Source organism: Nicotiana tomentosiformis, chromosome 6, assembly GCF_000390325.3.
Source record: "Nicotiana tomentosiformis chromosome 6, ASM39032v3, whole genome shotgun sequence".
In the NCBI taxonomy this organism is placed as follows: domain Eukaryota; kingdom Viridiplantae; phylum Streptophyta; class Magnoliopsida; order Solanales; family Solanaceae; genus Nicotiana; species Nicotiana tomentosiformis.
Window position 1 is genome coordinate 92,423,739 of NC_090817.1, and position 18,821 is coordinate 92,442,559.

The 18,821-nt window shown below is 37.8% G+C and overlaps 1 protein-coding gene across 1 annotated transcript; it reads left to right on the forward strand.

The window, feature by feature from the left end:
- Positions 1-16,905: 16,905 nt before the first annotated feature.
- LOC138894980 (uncharacterized) lies at positions 16,906-18,539 on the forward strand. The gene is made up of 3 exons (XM_070179691.1): positions 16,906-17,344; positions 17,600-18,064; positions 18,154-18,539. The coding sequence occupies exons 1-3, from the start codon at positions 17,048-17,050 to the stop codon at positions 18,472-18,474; spliced, it is 1,083 nt and encodes a 360-aa protein (XP_070035792.1). The 5' UTR covers positions 16,906-17,047; the 3' UTR covers positions 18,475-18,539.
- Positions 18,540-18,821: the final 282 nt, after the last annotated feature.

Sequence of the window (18,821 nt, forward strand, 5' to 3'; positions counted from 1 at the left end):
TATAAGTTAATTTGTAAGTTTAGTAACTAATGTAATTTTTGGTATATGGATCAATGTAATCCGGTCCAAAGTCAATCAAGTAGCTTGATGAGAGAAGAGAATGTCAAAGAATTACTAAGAGAGAAATGCCGATTTTTAAAGGTCATATCTGTCGTAAATGTTTTTTTCCGATACTGCGTGAATACAAAATACTTTGTGCATCCGTTCGCCCTTTTAAATCTATTATAAATTAGATCGAATTCGTCCTAAATTTGAAATTAGTGACGAACAACAACTAGTGGGGTATGGCAGCGTTGAGAAACTTCTCTTTGATTATTACAATACGTTGTGCCATTGTCATCGCGCACTTGTTTTACAGCTTCAGTCCCAATTTCTTAATTACAAGCTAAATTGGAGTATTTCTTTTTGTCATCCATCTTAAAAGTTGACACATTTCATAATTAGAAATTAGATAATTTCACAAACCTATTTTGTTATTGACATGATTTATTGTATAGTATCTAAAATCTGTTGTAGTATAGCTGGAAGAAAGTTAATCGTACTACACGTCTAAACGTGGCAACATGTGTGGATACGCTAATTCCTTGATTAAACTGAGAGAAAAGGCAAGCACTATTTTAAATTGGTAATGTGACAAATCCCTATTTTGAAGGAAGATATTGGTCTATAGCTGGATGCACATGACTTTCATTTTGTACAGAAATGTTCAAATGTGTAGAGGTCAAAGAAGGAATTGGGATAACCAGTTAACGCAAATGTGGGCATGCCAGGGAAACTATTGAAGGAAAGAATATTTAAAGCCTACTCAATTCCACTATTCTTACAATTATATATTATCTCTCGATATACTTAAATGGATCTCTCGAACGCTTACTAATCAATAAAACACGTGCAAATTAAGTAGCATGCACCAAGTGACAATTGATGTTGTGGATAACACTCTTGTTTCCATGTCGTGAAGTCATGGCACTCGGTGGGATTTGCAAATCATTAGAATGTAGATGCTCCCTTCATTTCAGTTTATAACAACAAGAAGATACACAGTCTTATCCCACACCGTGTGGTCTAGGAAAGGTAGTATGCATGCAGACCTTACCCCTCTCTTCATTTCAGTTTATTTGACATTATTTTCTTAATTACTAGTTCCTTCGAAAAGGAGTAATACATTTTTAATTTGGACACTCTAACTTTAATTTACGATTTTATTCTTAATGCGAATTTTTTATAAGCACACTATTAGAGTATCTGTGTCCGAACCAAACTCTATCAAGAATATTTTTTTTAATTAATCCAATGACCCAGGCTTTCACCTTATGTGGTGATGAGGGATCTGGCATTAATCCCTACCTTGTTTATTGTAAAATCAAGAAAAGATACAATAGCAGGGGAACATAAAACCAAAGCCTCCTAATAAATTATATAATTGGAAATCTACTACTAAGACATATCTAGTACATATAGCAAATCCAGCAAAGAGCGCAAATCTGTTATATGTGCTTATATATCCAAAAAGAAAAAAAAACAATTTCTCCACATTTGGGAAATAAAAGCATATACAACTGCAGTAAGCTACCTTACAACAAAGAGCAGACTAGCTATCATCTCGCAACAAAGTGGTTCTTGATAATTTTATGTCTTAGATTAGACAACTGTATCCTGTCAAGTTTGTAATAGCCAAAATCCTGCTTAGGGAGATTAATGTCATTAAACATCATGGCCTCATGTATCTCATGGCTGCATTTAGGGAGGATGTCTGCCACATTATTAGATTCCTTGTAGCAATTCCTAATAATAATATTGTGAGTTTATATGAGTTGTTGTGCCTCCTTGATGGTACTGTCGATGTGCCATGGTGATTTTAAATTATTGTTTAACATATCAATAACCAGTTTTGAGCCATATTCAAAGTATAATTCTATCATATCCATTTGAGTGACACCATTGAAGGCCTAATAAAGCAGCCTTAACTTCTGTCACAACCCAAAATCCATTGAAGGTCGTGATGGCGCCGGACACCGCTGTCAGGAAAGCCAAAAATAAATACTTAATTTGGTTGTCATTATAATATTTTTGAAATCATATTTCCTTCAATTAAATAGTAAAAGATGGAATTTACAGAGTAAATAATAATATTTTTAACAATTCCAATACAGTGCAACCCATAATCGCCCCAAAACCGGGTGTCACAAGTGCATGAGTATCAACTAGGAATACAAATTGGACATGAAAAAAATAAATAATCTGAGGGAGACTAAGTTGGCTGCGGGTCGTACTATGGAGTGCAGCTCACCTAAGTCTCTGCATGCCTACACGCCTCTGCTCTCACAAGGCCGCTAAACATAAATGCACCTGCACAAAATAATGTGCAGCAAGTGTAGTATGAGTACGTAAATCAACGCGTACCCAGTAAGTATCCCGCCTAATCTCGAAGAAGTAGTGACGAGGGGTCGACTTCGACACTTACTATGGGCTATAAATAAAATGTCAATGATATAATTACGCATGGATTACATAAAATGGCTATAAGCTCAATATCATGAAATAAGTAAACAATTCTTGTGTTGATAAGAAATTTCCAAATTTATTTTCGTCATTTAACATTTTTTGTATCCCGGGCCAATGAAAGCAATATCAATTATTATCAATTCCAAAAATATATCATGCGCAAATCATGCTGAGGTCGTATGACCCGATCCAACATAATATTTTAATTGTGCACTGCCGAGGGTCGAACGACACGAACCATAGATGAATCTATCTGCTACTGAGGCGTTTGGCCCGCTCGACAAAAGAGAAAACACATTAAATAACCAATTCTAGATTTGTTAAGGGGAAATATTCCAAAATTTATAACATTTTCATTTAACGGTCAAGTAAATGAAGTTTAACCTTTTTACAATTCCTTTATCAAGTTTCTAAATGTCTTAAACAATTAAATTAACAAGTAGGGCGCAAACATCGCAAGTACAATGTGATATAGGTCCTAAACTACCCGTACATAAGCATAATAGTAGGTACGCACGGACTCTCGTCACCTTGTGCATACGTAGCCCCCACAAATAGAAACACATAATGATTTGATTCACCTATGGGGTTTATTCCCTCTTACAGGATTAGAAAGGAGACTTACCTCTCTCCGAAGTCCCATAACCGGCTCTAACGTCTTTCCAATAACTCAAGTCGATGCCCAATGCTCCAAAACTAGTTAATAAATGTGCGAATCCATAAATATATACTCTAATACTCCATATAATTCAGTTTATAACAATTCCTAACTCCGCTTGAAAAGCCGATAAAAATCACCTTCGGGCCCACGTGCCCGAATTTTGAAATTTTTTGAGGATAAACTTTACTCATAACACCACGAACTCAAATATATAATTTATTCCAAATTGCACGTCTAATTTCGAGGTGAAAATCCAAAAATACCAATTTCTAGATTTTTCTTCAAAATCTCAAATTTTCAAGTTTAAATCCATATATAATCCAAGTATTTAACTTGCAATATGTGAGAATCACTTAACTTGACATAGATGGCGAAAATCTCCCTTCCAAGAGCTCCAAACATCGCCCAACCAAATAAAAAATGGAGGAAAATGGCCAAATCCCGTCTTTAAAACTTCACTAACCAGGTCCGCCCTTCTTCGCGATCGCGAAGGCCAAAGAAACACTGTCTCCAAATTTTCTGTTCACGTTCGCGACACTATGATCGCGTTCGCATTGCCTTCTACGCATTTGCATTGCCTTCTACGCGTTCGCGTTGCCTTCTACGCCTTAGGCCCATCTCTTCCCTTCTTCTTCACGTTCGCGTCGCCTTGGCCGCGTTTGTGAAGGCCCACCCAGCTCTTGCCTTGCGTTCGCGTCCACTTGCTCGCGTTCGTGAAGGCCAACACAGCAGCCTCACAAATTTCCTCTACGCGAATGCGGGACTTCCTTCGCGTTCGTGAAGAAGGACACCAGCAACAACAGTCCAAAACATCTCAAAATGATCTGAAACCACCCCGAAACACACCCGAGGCCTCTAGAACCCCGTCCAATCACACTAACCAGTCCCATAACATAACATGTACCTGCTCGAGGCCTCAAATCATATCAAACAATATCAAAATCATGAGTCGCACCCTAATTCAAACTTAATGAACTTTGGAACTTCAAACTTCTACTTTCGATGCCGAAACCCATCAAATCACGTCCGATTGATCTCAAATTTCGCACACAAGTCACCTTCGACATTACGGACCTACTCCAACTTTCGGAATCGGAATCCAACTCCGATATCAAAAAGTCCACTCCAGGTCAGACTTCTTAAAAACCTTCAAATTTCTAACTTTCACCAAATGACCCCCGGTATGGCCTACGGACCTTCAAATCCACATCCGGATGCGCCCCCAATACCATAATCACCTTACGAAGCTATTCCCAAACTTTAAATCCCAAACGAACATCGATAATATTGAAATATAATTCAACCCAAATTTACCCAAATTTATGAAAATCTTCCAAAATGCCAACTTCTGCAATAGGCGCCTAATCGCTCCCAGGTCATCCAAAATCCAATCCGGATATACGCCCAAGTCCAACATCATCATACGAGCCTGTTGGAACCTTCAAATCCCAGTTCCGAGGTCTTTTACTAAAAAATCATACTTTAGTCAATTCCTCCAACTTAAGGCTTTCGAAATTAGAATTCTTGTTGTGAACTTAAGAGGGGGGGGGGGTTGTGAACTTGTGATGGGATTAAGGGGGGCAATTGAGCTGCTAGTTCCCAGTTTGTTTAGATCATGTACCTGACATCTTTGGATAGAAACAAATAATGTTGACAGTAAAATGATAGATAACTAGGTTTATAACTGAAGAAAAAAATATGATACATAACAATAGATACTCCAAGAAACCAAAGGCTAGCTTGTACTAGTAAATAATAAATAGAATTATGTACCTTACTACTTGATCATACTAAAGCGCCTAAGATACACTTAAATCTTTGACTAAAGAAAACAACATTATATATACTTTTTACAAGAGTGTGCTATCTCATGACAAACCACAATTTTTCTAACATTAAATCCTATGAGTCATTTGAAAGGCTTTCTGTTTTAAATAGTAGCAATTGGAAAGAAAAGAGATACAAAAGATCCATTGATCCAATATATGGTATTCCTTATTTATTTGTTAATGACACTTGACATTTTTCTAAGTCATTAAGGTAGAATACATGGTTTAGAAATTCATGATTTAAAAGAAGTAATTGGAAGATTATGTAACTTATAGATTTACCCCATCATTGTCGTATGCTTCATATCTGCTTATGTTTTATTATATTGTTTTATTGGACCTTTAGTAAGTATCGATGTCGACCCCTCGTTACTACTTATCTGAGTTTAGGCTAGACACTTACTGGGTACACATTGATTTACGTACTCATGCTGCACTTCTACACTAAATGTGCAGGATCTGACAGGTTCATTCGATGATCACCTTGGCGTGTAGGTGCACCTGTTGAGGAGACTTCATGTGAGCTGCATTCCAGGCTACACATCGTGGTCCACCGAGTCTCCATTGTACTAATTATTTTTTCTGTCTTATTACATTTAGGACAACTGTTGTATTATTATTGTACTCCTTAGAAAAATACTCATGTACATATGACACCGGATTTTGGGGTTCCTACGGGTCGTTGATGTAGTTGTGTAAATATTATCATTTACTTTCAAAATCTATTTCATATGATTTCATTAAGGAAAAGTTTTGATTTCAATTACTAAAATAGGTAAGTAAGTTGATAGATCACCGTTGGCTTGCCTGACGGCGGTGTTAGGTTCCATCACGACCTTTAGCAAATTTTGGGTTGTGACAGCTTGGGATCAGAGCGTTAGGTTCACTTAGGTCTCACGAGTCATGAGCAAGTCTAGGAGAGTCTTGAGGATCGGTACGAAGACATCTGTACTTATCTTCGAGAGGCTACAGGGCTATTAGAAGCACTTCCCTTCTTGATTTCCTCATCGTGCGGTTTGATTCAATTGAGGCTTGAGCCTTTATTTCCTTCATACTCAATCTTATAAGACACGAAGCACTTGCTGTCAATTGGACGTCGAGTAGTGGTATTGATACTGCAGACGTAGTGCCGGATATTTTCCCTGCGTGTTCGGACGAGTTATTATCGTCACTTTGCGGAAGGGTGTTCTATCCTTTCGGATCAGTATATGTACTTTCTATGGTTTTGAGGCTATGCATGGATTTCTAGGTTATTCATGAGTTGTTATCGCACCGTGTTGGTGTAATGGTAGAGTGCTTATGTATGGATAGCGGCAGTGAATGGCTCGAAAGGAGGATTTCTCAGTACATGATTTATAGGTTCAACATTTAATCTCAGCAAAAGAAAGGTAATCGGACGAGGGATGTTCAAGTTTTAGTTGATGGAGTAACGAGACTAGGTATCTTCGAGCGTGGTGGAATTTTCGTTGTGATGTGATGTCGTCGTCCTTGTTTGAACGCATTATGGTTTGTCGGCATTATGGTCTTCTTGAGTATTGCCTTCGGGGCAGGGTGTTGTGAAATGGTACCTGAGAAGCGGTTGTCAGAGATAGCAGGGTATAGCGGTTTCGAAATCGAAGGAGTATTTCTAGTGTTGATGGCCGGAGAAAGATGATCTTCTAAGAGATTTAGAGTTGATAGCAATTCATTAGTTCCAGTGCTATAGGTTTGGATTTGATTTGAGGCAACATTGGGACAGTGAAGTATGAGGAAGGACACGGCGGAAGGTGTCTCGCAGCGGAGGAATTACTAGCAGGTCAAGCATGAGAAGCAGAGGTCGAGAAGTTACTTAAAGGAGATGGTTGACCAAAGTGGGAGTGTTAGAGTAGTATATGTATTCTGTTGTAGGATAACCACATATCTTGAGGAAGATTTGAGAGATTTGGGAGGCATGGTAGAAAGTGACTAGGTCCACGGATTGTAATTTGAATGGTGATTACTGTGTGAAGAAAGATTGAATATGGTAGAAAGAAGTTTTCCTGAAATAAAGAGGGGTGTAAAGATTTGATTATCATTTCGGATGCACCATGGCTTTGATTTTGGAAGGTATTGTTGAACTTTCAGTGGACGCCAATGGGGAAGGAACATACTTATACAGCCGGTGGGCGAGCATGGGCTCAGGAAAGTTTACTGATTACGTGGTAGTTGTACCTAGTGCAGCGTCGTTGGAGTATGTCAGTAAGGAATTCCATAGGTGGGTTACCTCCTATGAGCAGGTTAGCGGTTGCGTGATGTTGATGAAGCTTCTACGAAGAATATTACTTGCTACCCGGTATGAGGTCGAATATGTGATTGAGACTGATTATTCAGAATGTTCATGAAAGGCTTAACAAGGGACTTCGAGGAATTTGGTGGGTTAATAGTACGTGATCATGGTAATTGAGAATGAGGAATCGTTATGGGCTCTACATTATGTGATGGTAGCTTAAAGCTAAGTGGGGGAGCCCCACCATCTACGATTGGATCGCGTGGTTGTCTGCTTATGCGGTTTCTGGTTATCGGTGTATTGGTGGATTATTTATGACTAAGGAAAAGGAAATGTCAGGAGTAATTCGAACAAGGAACTCGATGAATGTGTGTTATACTTTGCCTTATCGATTGAGGTGAAGGATTTGGGAAGACTGCGAGTCTATGTTTCTTATGGATGTAATGTACAAGGAAGAAAATTTAGCTGGTTACTTCTTTGAGAATGTGTTCATGTGCTAGCAGAGCATTGAAGTTTGGTGATATTCGGGATCAGGTTAGAGTGGGTGACTCTCAACAACGGTTCTAGTGGGTTCAAGAATTTAAGTTCAATGCCCAAGGATTTCGGGTTTGTCGTGTGGTTAAGGATCGAGTTTTCACAGTGGATTATGAATGGGACTTGGAACGTTCTATGTTATCATCGGGTATGCGGTGCAGTATTGGAGGAATGGAAAAAATAGCTTCGGATTCGCGGAAGGTCTTACAGAATGGGTGTACCCGTTGGAGATGTTATTGTGTGCATAAAGAGGGTATGCGATGGTTCATGAGTATTGAGACGATGTGGTGTCGTGATGCATGTCACTCGGGATGAGTGCGGATTGAGTTCGTTATGTTGCGAATGGAGCTATTCTTATTTCTAAGACAAGTCAAGAGTAAATTGAAAGGAGTTGGGTTGGTTAGTAGTAGTTGAATCGACATGATTGTGGCAATGATCAGTCCCTTCGGTATGTGAAGTTATACATGTGGTTTGGGACGTACGTGCGGCTTGACAACCACCATAACTTGATTGATTTAGGAGGTATTTGATTCACATGGCCTTGTTGGGTAAATAGATTCCAGAAGAGTCATGGCGGTTTAGGTCACGACTTGAGGTTTGTATTTTCTACGGTTTGGGAATTCGGTTGCGTGTTGCATCTGTTCTTCTGAAATGAGTTAAGTGAAAGGTTTCTAGCCAATGAAGTGTTTATTCTACTGGTAATTCAGGGGTTATGATGAATTCTTATATTCTCTCGTAGCGGCATGATGGGTGTAGTGAGCAGCATGAGAATTTGAAAGTTGAGGATCAAGGTTGCGGTTCGGTGTTGATAAGAATGTTACGAGCTTGGATGAGCAGGGCAGAATTCAAATGTTTAGAGTGAGCTGGCGTTATCTTAGTATCGCCTGAGCATGGTGTTCTGTTGAAGAGGCATTGTGTATTGATTGGCGGATTGTGATTTGCCTAACAGAATTAGTACAGTTGGTGGTATGGATGTGCGGACTTTGCTACCTGAGCGGAAGGTCATGGGAGCGTACCCCACAGGGAGATTTGTATAAGTGTGGCATGTTAGTCATTTGATTGTTAAAGATTAGGACCAAGTATGGAGGTTATGGTAACATCGCGAATGCGAGAGCTTATGACTGAGAGGCTCCCTATTCCTTGGGTTGTGGCCCTTGTGAGTTTGTTTCGGATTTGACGGTTGTTCTTATGTGTCATGAATAGGGCCATTGTGGATCTTTAGAAAGTTATTAGCCTAGTATGGTATGATCAGAATCGGTGTGAGATCCGTTGGTATGACTAACGTAAGTGTGTGCTTTACGTCAGGTCGAATGTTATTTCCGCCATCAGCTATTCTATGTAAATCTCTATTATTCCATGTGGGTTGTGCGACGGCTTGATTATTCGCACACGTGTTGATGTCCTATGTAGCTTGTGGTATTATGTGAGCAGGGTGGCTCTCGAGATACAGGTCATTTATTGCACCTTAGTTGTGCTTGGGGTTCGTAATGTATGGCGCTATCCGTATCCCTAGGATTTGGTATTATGCACTTGGCGTGCTTGTGTTCGATATTCAGGCATTTCGTAAGTATAAGCATTACGGCTTGATATGTGTGTTTTATTCGTGATTGTTATGTGTGGATCAGGTGGCACGCAGCCACGGGCATGTTGTGTGAATCGGGTTGCATACCGCAATAGTGTCATGTCGGATCGAGTTGCACGCCGCAACAATGAAAGTTTGAGCATAGCTCCTTACACATATTTTGTGTGCCTTGTTTTCATCCCTGAGGTAGGTTCACAACATCTATTCGGCCTATTTATTCGTTACCTGGGCTTGGTAGTCCTTCTCTAGAGTTTGTTTTCCTTATGTATCGCATTCGAGTTGGAGCTTGTTGGCGCGTTATGGGCGTCATATAAGATTTTTGGCAGTGTCTGAGATGACTTATTGCCTGAGTAGCTTGTACTGGGTGAGACGAGGTTATTGGACCTGAAATTTGAGCAATCAGATTTATATAAGGTTCATTAAAGAGAAAATATCGTTATTTAATTCAAAATGAGGTAATGGTTCTTGTTAGGAGGAGATACTCCATGAATTATTGATTCGGCAGGTGGTTATGAGTTTCTACGCATCTCTTTTGTCGTGGCAACATTGCGAGAGTTGGAACAGGACATACATGTGTCATGAGGTGTATTGTGGGCATCAGATTCGTGGAATCTCAGTTATTGTGGTCGGGGAATGTTATTATGGACAACAGACTTATGTGGAGCATGGTGTGATTTCGGCATAGATGCATGATCATGTTTTGGTACAGTATGTGGTAATTGGTACGGTGTCCGTGTGTTAGGATCAGGCCTTGTAAAGAAATTCGGAAGTCAGAACTTGGTTCTAAAGCTTGTTAGCTAAGGTTATAGGGAGAATTTTCAGTCTGGCTCGAGCTAATGTGTTCAACTGGAATGTGGTGGCACGGGTAGGTGCACGAGGTGTTAAATAGTGATTTTGGACAACTCACGAGAAGTCCTTAGCACATTCGAGGATGAACATATGTTTAAGTTGGGGAGAATGTAACGACCCGACCGGTCATTTTGAGCTCTAGCGCGTTGTTCGGCGGTTTGAAGCCTAGAGTAGATTCACCTCAGGTATTATGACTTGTATGTGTAGTAGGAATCGAATCTTGGGAAGTTCGGAGTTGATTTGGAAAGAAAATTCTGATTTCGGAAGCTTTAAGTTGGAAGAATTGTCTAAGATTTGACTTTTAAGTAAACGACCTTGGAAACGGGATTTGAAGGTTCCAATAGGTTCGTATGATGATCGAGCTCGGGTGCATTTCGACGCTTATTATGGGAGGTTGGTATTTCAAAAGTTTAAGAAATTCTTAAGTTTGACTTGAAGTGGATTTTAATATTATCGATGTCCGTTTGGGGTTCCAAGCCTTGGAATAACTTCGTTATGTCATTTATGACTTGAGTGCAAAATTTGAGGTCAATCAGACTTGATTTGCTAGGTTTCAGCATCGAATGTAGAAGTTTGAAGTTCTAAAGTTTATTAATCTTGAATTGAGGTGCGATTTGTAGTTTTAGTGTTGTTTGATGTGATTTGAAGGCCCGACTAAGTTCGTATTGTATTTTGGGATGTGTTGGTATATTTGGTTAAGGACCCGAGTGCCTCAGGTGAATTTCGGATGGTTAACGAATTGATATTTTGGACCTAAGAAATGCTGAAGCTGGGTAGCAACTGGTGTGATCGCTTATGCGATGTCTTGGTCGTAGAAGCGACATCGCAGAAGCGAGGTCAAGCTTGCAGAAGCGACATGGAAGGGGCAAGGCAGTGGTCACAGGTGCGAAGAAATTCCTGTACCTGCAGAATCGTAGAAACGAGAATTAAGACGCAGAAGTGGCGGATCCGCAGATGCACATTTGGCCATCGCAGAAGCGCCTGCGCAGAAGCGAAAATGCTTTTGCAGATGCGAGGTCTCAGCTGGGCAGTGTGCTCCGCAGATGCGTATTTTGGCTCGCAAAAGCGAGGCTGCAGATGCATAAATATGTCCGCAGAAGCGGAAACTGGGCAGAACATAAGGGGATCGAACTTGGTCATTTCGTCATTTTCATTTGGGATTTTTGGAGCTAGGTTCTTGGATGATTTAGAGGCGTTTTCATCATGTAACACAAGGTAAGTAATTTCCCACTTGTTGGGAGCTTAATGTAAGGTTTATATGTGGATTTAAGGAGGAAAATTGTGGGATTTTGGTAGAAGACCTAAAATTTATAATTTTGGATTTTGACCACGATTTTGGACATATAATTAGGAATAAATCTTATATTTGAGTTTGTGGTGTCATGGGTAAAGTTATCTTTGAAAATATTTGGAATCCGGGAACGTGGGCCCGAGGGTTAGCTTTATCGACTTTTCGAGCAGAGTTGAAAATTGTTTAAATTGATTAATTATGGATATTAGAATATATTTTAATTGGTTGCACATTGTTTGAATAGTTTTGGATCGACAGGCTTGGGTTTGAGGTGTTATAGACGCTTTGGAGCCGGTTATGAAACTTCGGAGCGAGGTAAGTCTCCTGTCTAACTTTGTGAGAGGGAAACTACCCCTAGGTGATATTTATTATTATGTGCAACTAGTTGTGGGTGCTACGTACGCACGAGGTGACGAGAGTTCGTACGTAGCTACATCATATTATGTCCGGGTAGACTTAGGATCTCATCATGTAATATTTGAATTATTTGAACCCATTCTGTTGGCTTAATTTATTGAAGTTATAATTGAAATTGATTTAGAAGTAAATATATGTAGACTAGGTCAAGCCTTAACACTTTGAGTTGTGGGCGAGTTATTTGAGAAACGGTAAGAGTTATATTCATTTTATGCTTGTGTGCTGTATTGTAAAAACGTGTCCCGTAATTCGATGACTTCCTTACTTTTCTTATGGAGCGGGCCGAATGCCTTGGTAGTATATAGATGCATCTATGAATCATGCCGCACGTCCCTCGGCAGTGTACACATTATTCTGGATCGACCGAACGACCTCGGCGAAATCGTGCGTTATATCGTTAGTAATCCGAATGTTCACGAGATAAACCTTCCACTAATGCCCGGCGTTTTATATGGTATTCCTTATTTATTTGATAATGACACTTGACATTTTTCTAAGTCATTAAGGTAGAATACATGGTTTAGAAATTCATGATTTAAAAGAAGTAATTGGAAGATTATGTAACTTGTAGATTTACCCCATCATTGTCGTATGCTTCATATCTGCTTATGTTTTATTATATTGTTTTATTGGACCTTTAGTAAGTATCGATGTCGACCCCTCGTTACTACTTATCTGAGTTTAGGCTAGACACTTACTGGGTACACATTGATTTACGTACTCATGCTGCACTTCTACACTAAATGTGCAGGATCTGACAGGTTCATTCGATGATCACCTTGGCGTGTAGGTGCACCTGTTGAGGAGACTTCATGTGAGCTGCATTCCAGGATACGCATCGTGGTCCACCGAGTCTCCATTGTACTAATTATTTTTTCTGTCTTATTACATTTAGGACAACTGTTGTATTATTATTGTACTCCTTAGAAAAATACTCATGTACATATGACACTGGATTTTGGGGGTTCCTGCGGGTCGTTGATGTAATTGTGTAAATATTATCATTTACTTTCAAAATCTATTTCATATGATTTCATTAAGGAAAAGTTTTGATTTCAATTACTAAAATAGGTAAGTAAGTTGATAGATCACTGTTGGCTTGCCTGACGGCGGTGTTAGGCGCCATCATGACCTTTAGCAAATTTTGGGTTGTGACAGCTTGGGATCAGAGCGTTAGGTTTACTTAGGTCTCACGAGTCATGAGCAAGTCTAGTAGAGTCTTGAGGATCGGTACGAAAACATCTGTACTTATCTTCAAGAGGCTATAGGGCTATTAAGAGCACTTCCCTTCTTGATATCCTCATCGTACGGTTTGATTCCATTGAGGCTTGAGCCTTTATTTTCTTCATACTCAATCTTATGCGACACGAAGAACTTGCTGTCAATTGGACGTCGATTAGTGGTATTGATACTGTAGACGTAGTGCCGGATGTTTTCCCTACGTGTTCGGACGAGTTATTATCGTCACTTTGCGGAAGGGTGTTCTATCCTTTCAGATCAGTATATGTACTTCCTATGGTTTTGAGGCTATGCACGGATTTCTAGGTTATTCATGAGTTGTTATCGCACCGTGTTGGTGTAATGGTAGAGTGCTTATGTATGGATCGCGGCAGTGAATGGCTCGGAAGGAGAATTTCTCAGTACATGATTTATAGGCGCACCTGTTGAGGAGACTTCATGTGAGCTGCATTCAAGGCTATGCATCGCAGTCTACCGACTCTCCATTGTAATAATTATTTTATTCTGTCTTATTATATTTGGGACAACTGTTTATTGTAATAATTATTTTATTGTACTCCTTAGAAAAATGCTCATGTACTTGTGACAACGGGTTTTGGGAGTTCCTACGGGTTGTTCGTTGATGTAGATGTGTAAATATTATCACTTACTTTGAAAATCTATTTCATACTATTTCATTAAGATTTTTTTTTATTTCAATTACTAAAATAGGTAAGTTGATAGATCACCGTTGGATTGCCTGGCGGCGGTGTTAGGTGCCATCACGACCTTTAGCAGTTTTTTGGTCGTGACAATAAATGTCCTATAATTTATTCAACTAATAGAACTAAACGGATAAAGAATTCTTTTAAAATGCAATAATTTAGTCATTCCCAATGACCATCAATTATATTGTCTCTTTTCTCCATTGTTTTGCAATTTTTGCCTTTACCTTACGTAAAGAAAATACAAAAAAAAAAAATAATAAACTAACAAACTTGCGTCTTTTCCCTTGATTGTAGCTGCATGATATAAGGAAAAATAAATTTTACTGTCGCTTCTGAATTCTAATGGATGTGTTCCTAACATATACAACTTTTTCCTTTGGTTTATAAGACAAATGTGTTTCTAAGACAAATGCTTAGTAATATTTTTGCTAATTTATATGGAATAAATGCTTACCGTTACAAAAAGGTTTAAGTGCTTACCAATGCTTACCGTTATAAGAAGGCTTCGGCTTCTACCGAAAGGCAAATAACTTTGGCTCTCATGTGAATTCTCAAGAAACTAAACCAAAAATGGAGTTCCACTATTTTATTTGCTCATGGAGTACTCAACACTAAGTACTTCATGGGTTTCTTCGCTTCTTTTATTTTTTGCTCAAACATATCTAAGTTAAATATCAGATGATTTACTCAACGAAGGATTATATATGGATATATCTTTTGTTTAAGTATCTTGAGTTCATTATTGACATATTATATTTCTTGTAGCCTTGTGGGTGCGATTCCCGTATAATATTTTATGCTTTCAATGGGCAGGAATTGACACTATAAAAGGTGTGGAGTTCATAGCTTTTGTTGGAGAATGTAGAAACTAGAAAGTTTTGTACTTGATCTTTTCTTTTATATTTTGCAAAGTTAGAGAATGTGGCAGTCTGGTAGATCCCGTTTTCTTCTTTAAAGAGCTTTACACGGCTTGGCGGCAAGAATTCAAATTAGTCCAATTACTAGATAATAATAGAAGTAAAATACAAAGGCAAACTAATAATGTGTCCGAATGTTATTTTTATTTTATTGTTATATTAATTTCTGGACTTTCATGTTTTTCTTATTGTATAATAGTTAGTATTTGATCATTTAATCAATAAAAAAAATTAATGATTTGTCCAAAAGTCGAACCAAAGGATGAACGCAAATTCACCAATCGCCACAATTGACTTTAATGCAACTAACCTATATTCACGTTGAAAATGAGTTATTCCTTTCATGATATACGAATTTTATATACAAAATTCAGTTATTTTATACCTAATTGCAAGTAAGACTAAATACTTTGATGGGATGGACTTGTCAAATCTAGAAGTAGTAAAACAAAAAAATGCATAAGATGCTAGAAATAAATTTTAAAATAGCATATTACGCCTCAAAAAGTTATACAAAATCTTATAATAAGTCAAAAATAGCCGAAATTGTAAAAAATACACTTCTAAATGTGATTCCATAGTAATCTCTTTTTTCGCATTTTTCAATAAAATAACAATTATAATTTGTTAAATACTCGAGAAAACCAAAAGTACTCACTTTTGACTACTTTATTAATCAAAACAACTAAGGAGTATATTTATGGGCGCATATTAAATTACCGGAAAATATAAGGATCATTTTTATTATTTTCTCTCACATTTTAGGTGGGGTTTTAACAAAAAATATCGAAAGTTATTTTTGTGAAAAGTGGAGCAAAGGAAAATGATTTTTATATAACAAAAGAAAGAATATCGACTTTTGTGTAATGCATACAAAGCTGGATGACCACCCATAAAATTTACTCTTTTTTTTAGACTAAATGTCTCTTATTATGAATAATAGTTACCTCTAAGTTATACATTTATTAATAACAAATGATATTGTTTACAATAATTAAAATTATTTGTGGACAAATATAAATCAAAGGCATGCTAGAAGAGTTATGTTACATATTCTTTTTCTATAAAATGAAAGCTAACTTTTCTCTATGTGGCACTTTTATTCCTTTTTTGTTTTTTTATATATATTTTTTTGTACATTTAATTTACATTTTGCATATGTCTTATATTATATTTTAATCATAAAATTTTATATAAACTTTTATATTTTCTATATCAACTAAATTTATAATGATACATGTATGACCGCGCTTGTAACTTAACTAGTTTCTTTAATAGAGCGGAGGTGATTTTCCTCTCATATAACTGCTGTTGCTGTACCAAGGCTTCACAGTAAAGCCTTCGCTCTTTCAAAAGTTTCATGTAAACAAGAATTCAATACAAGAAATATGGTTTTCTGGGACACATTTAGTCGCCACATAAATTGATAGTGGCGACTCTCATATTTGACTTGGAAAGTAAACATTTATCGGCGAACCATAAGAAGTCGCCAAGAAAAAGCTCTTTTGCGACGATCTTATTTCGTTTATAGGAAAAAAGATAAAATAAAAAAATTACGCTCTCAGAAAAAAGCCGCCTGTCATTTCTTTTTTATTTCTATTTTCTTCCTCCCGTTTTTGTTGGGTTAAGTCTTCCCCCCACCCCCCCCCCCCCCCATTTTCACCAAAACAACAATAACACCCCTAGCCAAATGCAACCTCTCTTCTTCTTCCTTTGTTTCCCAGCAGCCGACTAGCATTATTCCAGTACTTGTGTTTGTCATCTAAATATTACCAGGACATATGTACTAGAGATAGAGACTTGCTACTTGTGGGTATCAAAGAAAGAAGAGTAGGATGATTAACAGATATTGAAGAAAGGAAAGTAGGAAGAGTAGAATTAAATGTTTCTTTATTATGACTCCCGCGTCCCCTTTCTGTTTGTAATCAAAGTATTTGAACAAGACTGCTAGGGACTAAATGTAACAGGAAATGCCTATATGACATTTTAGTTGCCTTCTGATCACTAATGTAGGAGATTATTTTAGTGCAATAAAAAAAGGAGGATGACAGCTAGCGTATGGCTAGACTCGAACTCAAGACCTCTAGTTTGAGAGAAAGAATATCAACCATCCCACTCACACCCTTGGATAAATATAGATATCGCAATTTTGTATCAGAAACACTGATAGTACTAATAAAATAGCAACTTATTTTCAGAGCGAGAAACGACTGCCCAAATCAATCCCACCATTGTTTTCCTCTGTCTTTCATTTCTTTTTCTTTCCAAGAAATGGATTTAAGGAAACTTGTTGGCTTGCTTCTATTAGTTTTCATCTCCCTTCTGGAGATGCTTTTAAAGAAAATTGCAGTTTCGGTGTTAAGTTTCGTGGGGTTTTCTGATTCTCAAAGATCACCATCGAATAGCAGGGAAATGCAGAGAGTTGTTTCTTCACCAAGAATCAGACTAAAGGATGGAAGATGGCTGGCATACAGAGAAAGAGGAGTACCAATGCACAAATCCCTTCACAGAATCATCCTTGTCCATGGGATTAATAGCTCCAAAGATAAGGATTTTCTTGCAACCCAGGTATGACTAGCTAACACCCTTTTCAACTTTACTAGTAATACAACATTTTACTTTCCTAATCTTGAAGCATTATCGTCCTAGTCTCCTAAGAATTAAAAGTATGTTTGATGCTCATTTTTTCTCTTTAATTGTTAACATGGTTGTTTTGATATTTCACACTCAGAGAGGGACATCCAATAATAGTTTATTTGTCTCTCCGCTTTTAGCTCCTAAATAATGTTTTCATTAGATTGATCTACTAACTATATTCTTTAGGAAATCCTAGAGAAGATGAGGATATATATGCTACAGTTTGATAGAGCTGGATATGGGGAAAGTGATATAAATCCTAAACGGTCATTAGAAAGTGAAGCTTGTGATATAGAAGAAGTAGCTGATCAACTACAAATAGGATCAAAATTCTATCTAATTTCAGTTTCTGCTGGAAGCTATCCTGCCTGGAATTGCCTCAGACGCATACCACACAGGCTATCAGGCGTGGCTTTTGTTGTTCCAATAATCAACTACAAATGGAACTCCCTTCCTCATGATTTGATCAAGAACGATCATAATAACAAGCTTTGGCGATTAGTAATTTGGCTCGCACGCTATGCTCCTGGGTTACTCTACTCATTTTTTACACAAAAATCGAACAATGTTTTCTCGGGCAATTCTGCATTGTTAAGCAAAAAGGACAGGGAAGTTGCAAAGAATGCAAATAGATCGGAAGTTTTTGACCCGGTAAAGCTCATCATCCACCTCTCTCAAATCAAACATGAGTTTTCGCGAAATGATTATCTTGAAAATTAATTGTCTTAATTAATTTGCAGAAACTTTATCCGAAGCAAAGTGATTTTGAGTCTCTTCTCCAAGACTTCACCTTGGCTTATGGAAAGTGGGACTTTGATCCACTAGAATTTGGTAATCCATTTCCTGATGAAAAAGAAAGCTCAGTTCATATTTGGCAAGGTTATGAGGACAACATAGTACCTTGTCGCTTACAAAGATATGTTTCCAAGAGGCTACCTTGGATTCATTATCATGAAGTTAGTGATGGTGGACATGCGTTGTGGCATGTTGGTCCAATCGGTGAAGCTATCTTGAGGTCCCTTCTACTTCGTGAACAAGACACAACACCACAGAGTGCTTGAATGTAATCAAGAATATTATTAGGCCTAATATCATTTAATGAAATTAAATTGCAAGGATCTTTTAATTTTTAATGTGGGTATTTCACTTTTGAGCTTGTTTTCCAATTATAACGCGTACTTTCAGTTTCAGATCTAATGATGCACATTTAGGTAAAGCCCCGAAGATTTTTCGCTAAGTATTACTATATTTTTTATCAAGCTCTAAGTTAGACACTAGATGTTTGAAAAGTTATTAAGGTACAAACTACATAAATCTTCTGTTTAGAAGGTTGAATGGATGGTTATAAGAGGAGGCGTAAATTGGAACACATTGGAGATGTTTAAGGGGTGAACATGACCTTAGCCGT

Coding starts and splice junctions, on each gene's coding strand:
- LOC138894980 (XM_070179691.1), top strand. CDS start 17,048: ATGGATTTAAGGAAACTTGTTGGCTTGCTTCTATTAGTTTTCATCTCC. Junction 17,345..17,599: donor AGGATTTTCTTGCAACCCAG/GTATGACTAGCT, acceptor TATATTCTTTAG/GAAATCCTAGAGAAGATGAG. Junction 18,065..18,153: donor GATCGGAAGTTTTTGACCCG/GTAAAGCTCATC, acceptor ATTAATTTGCAG/AAACTTTATCCGAAGCAAAG.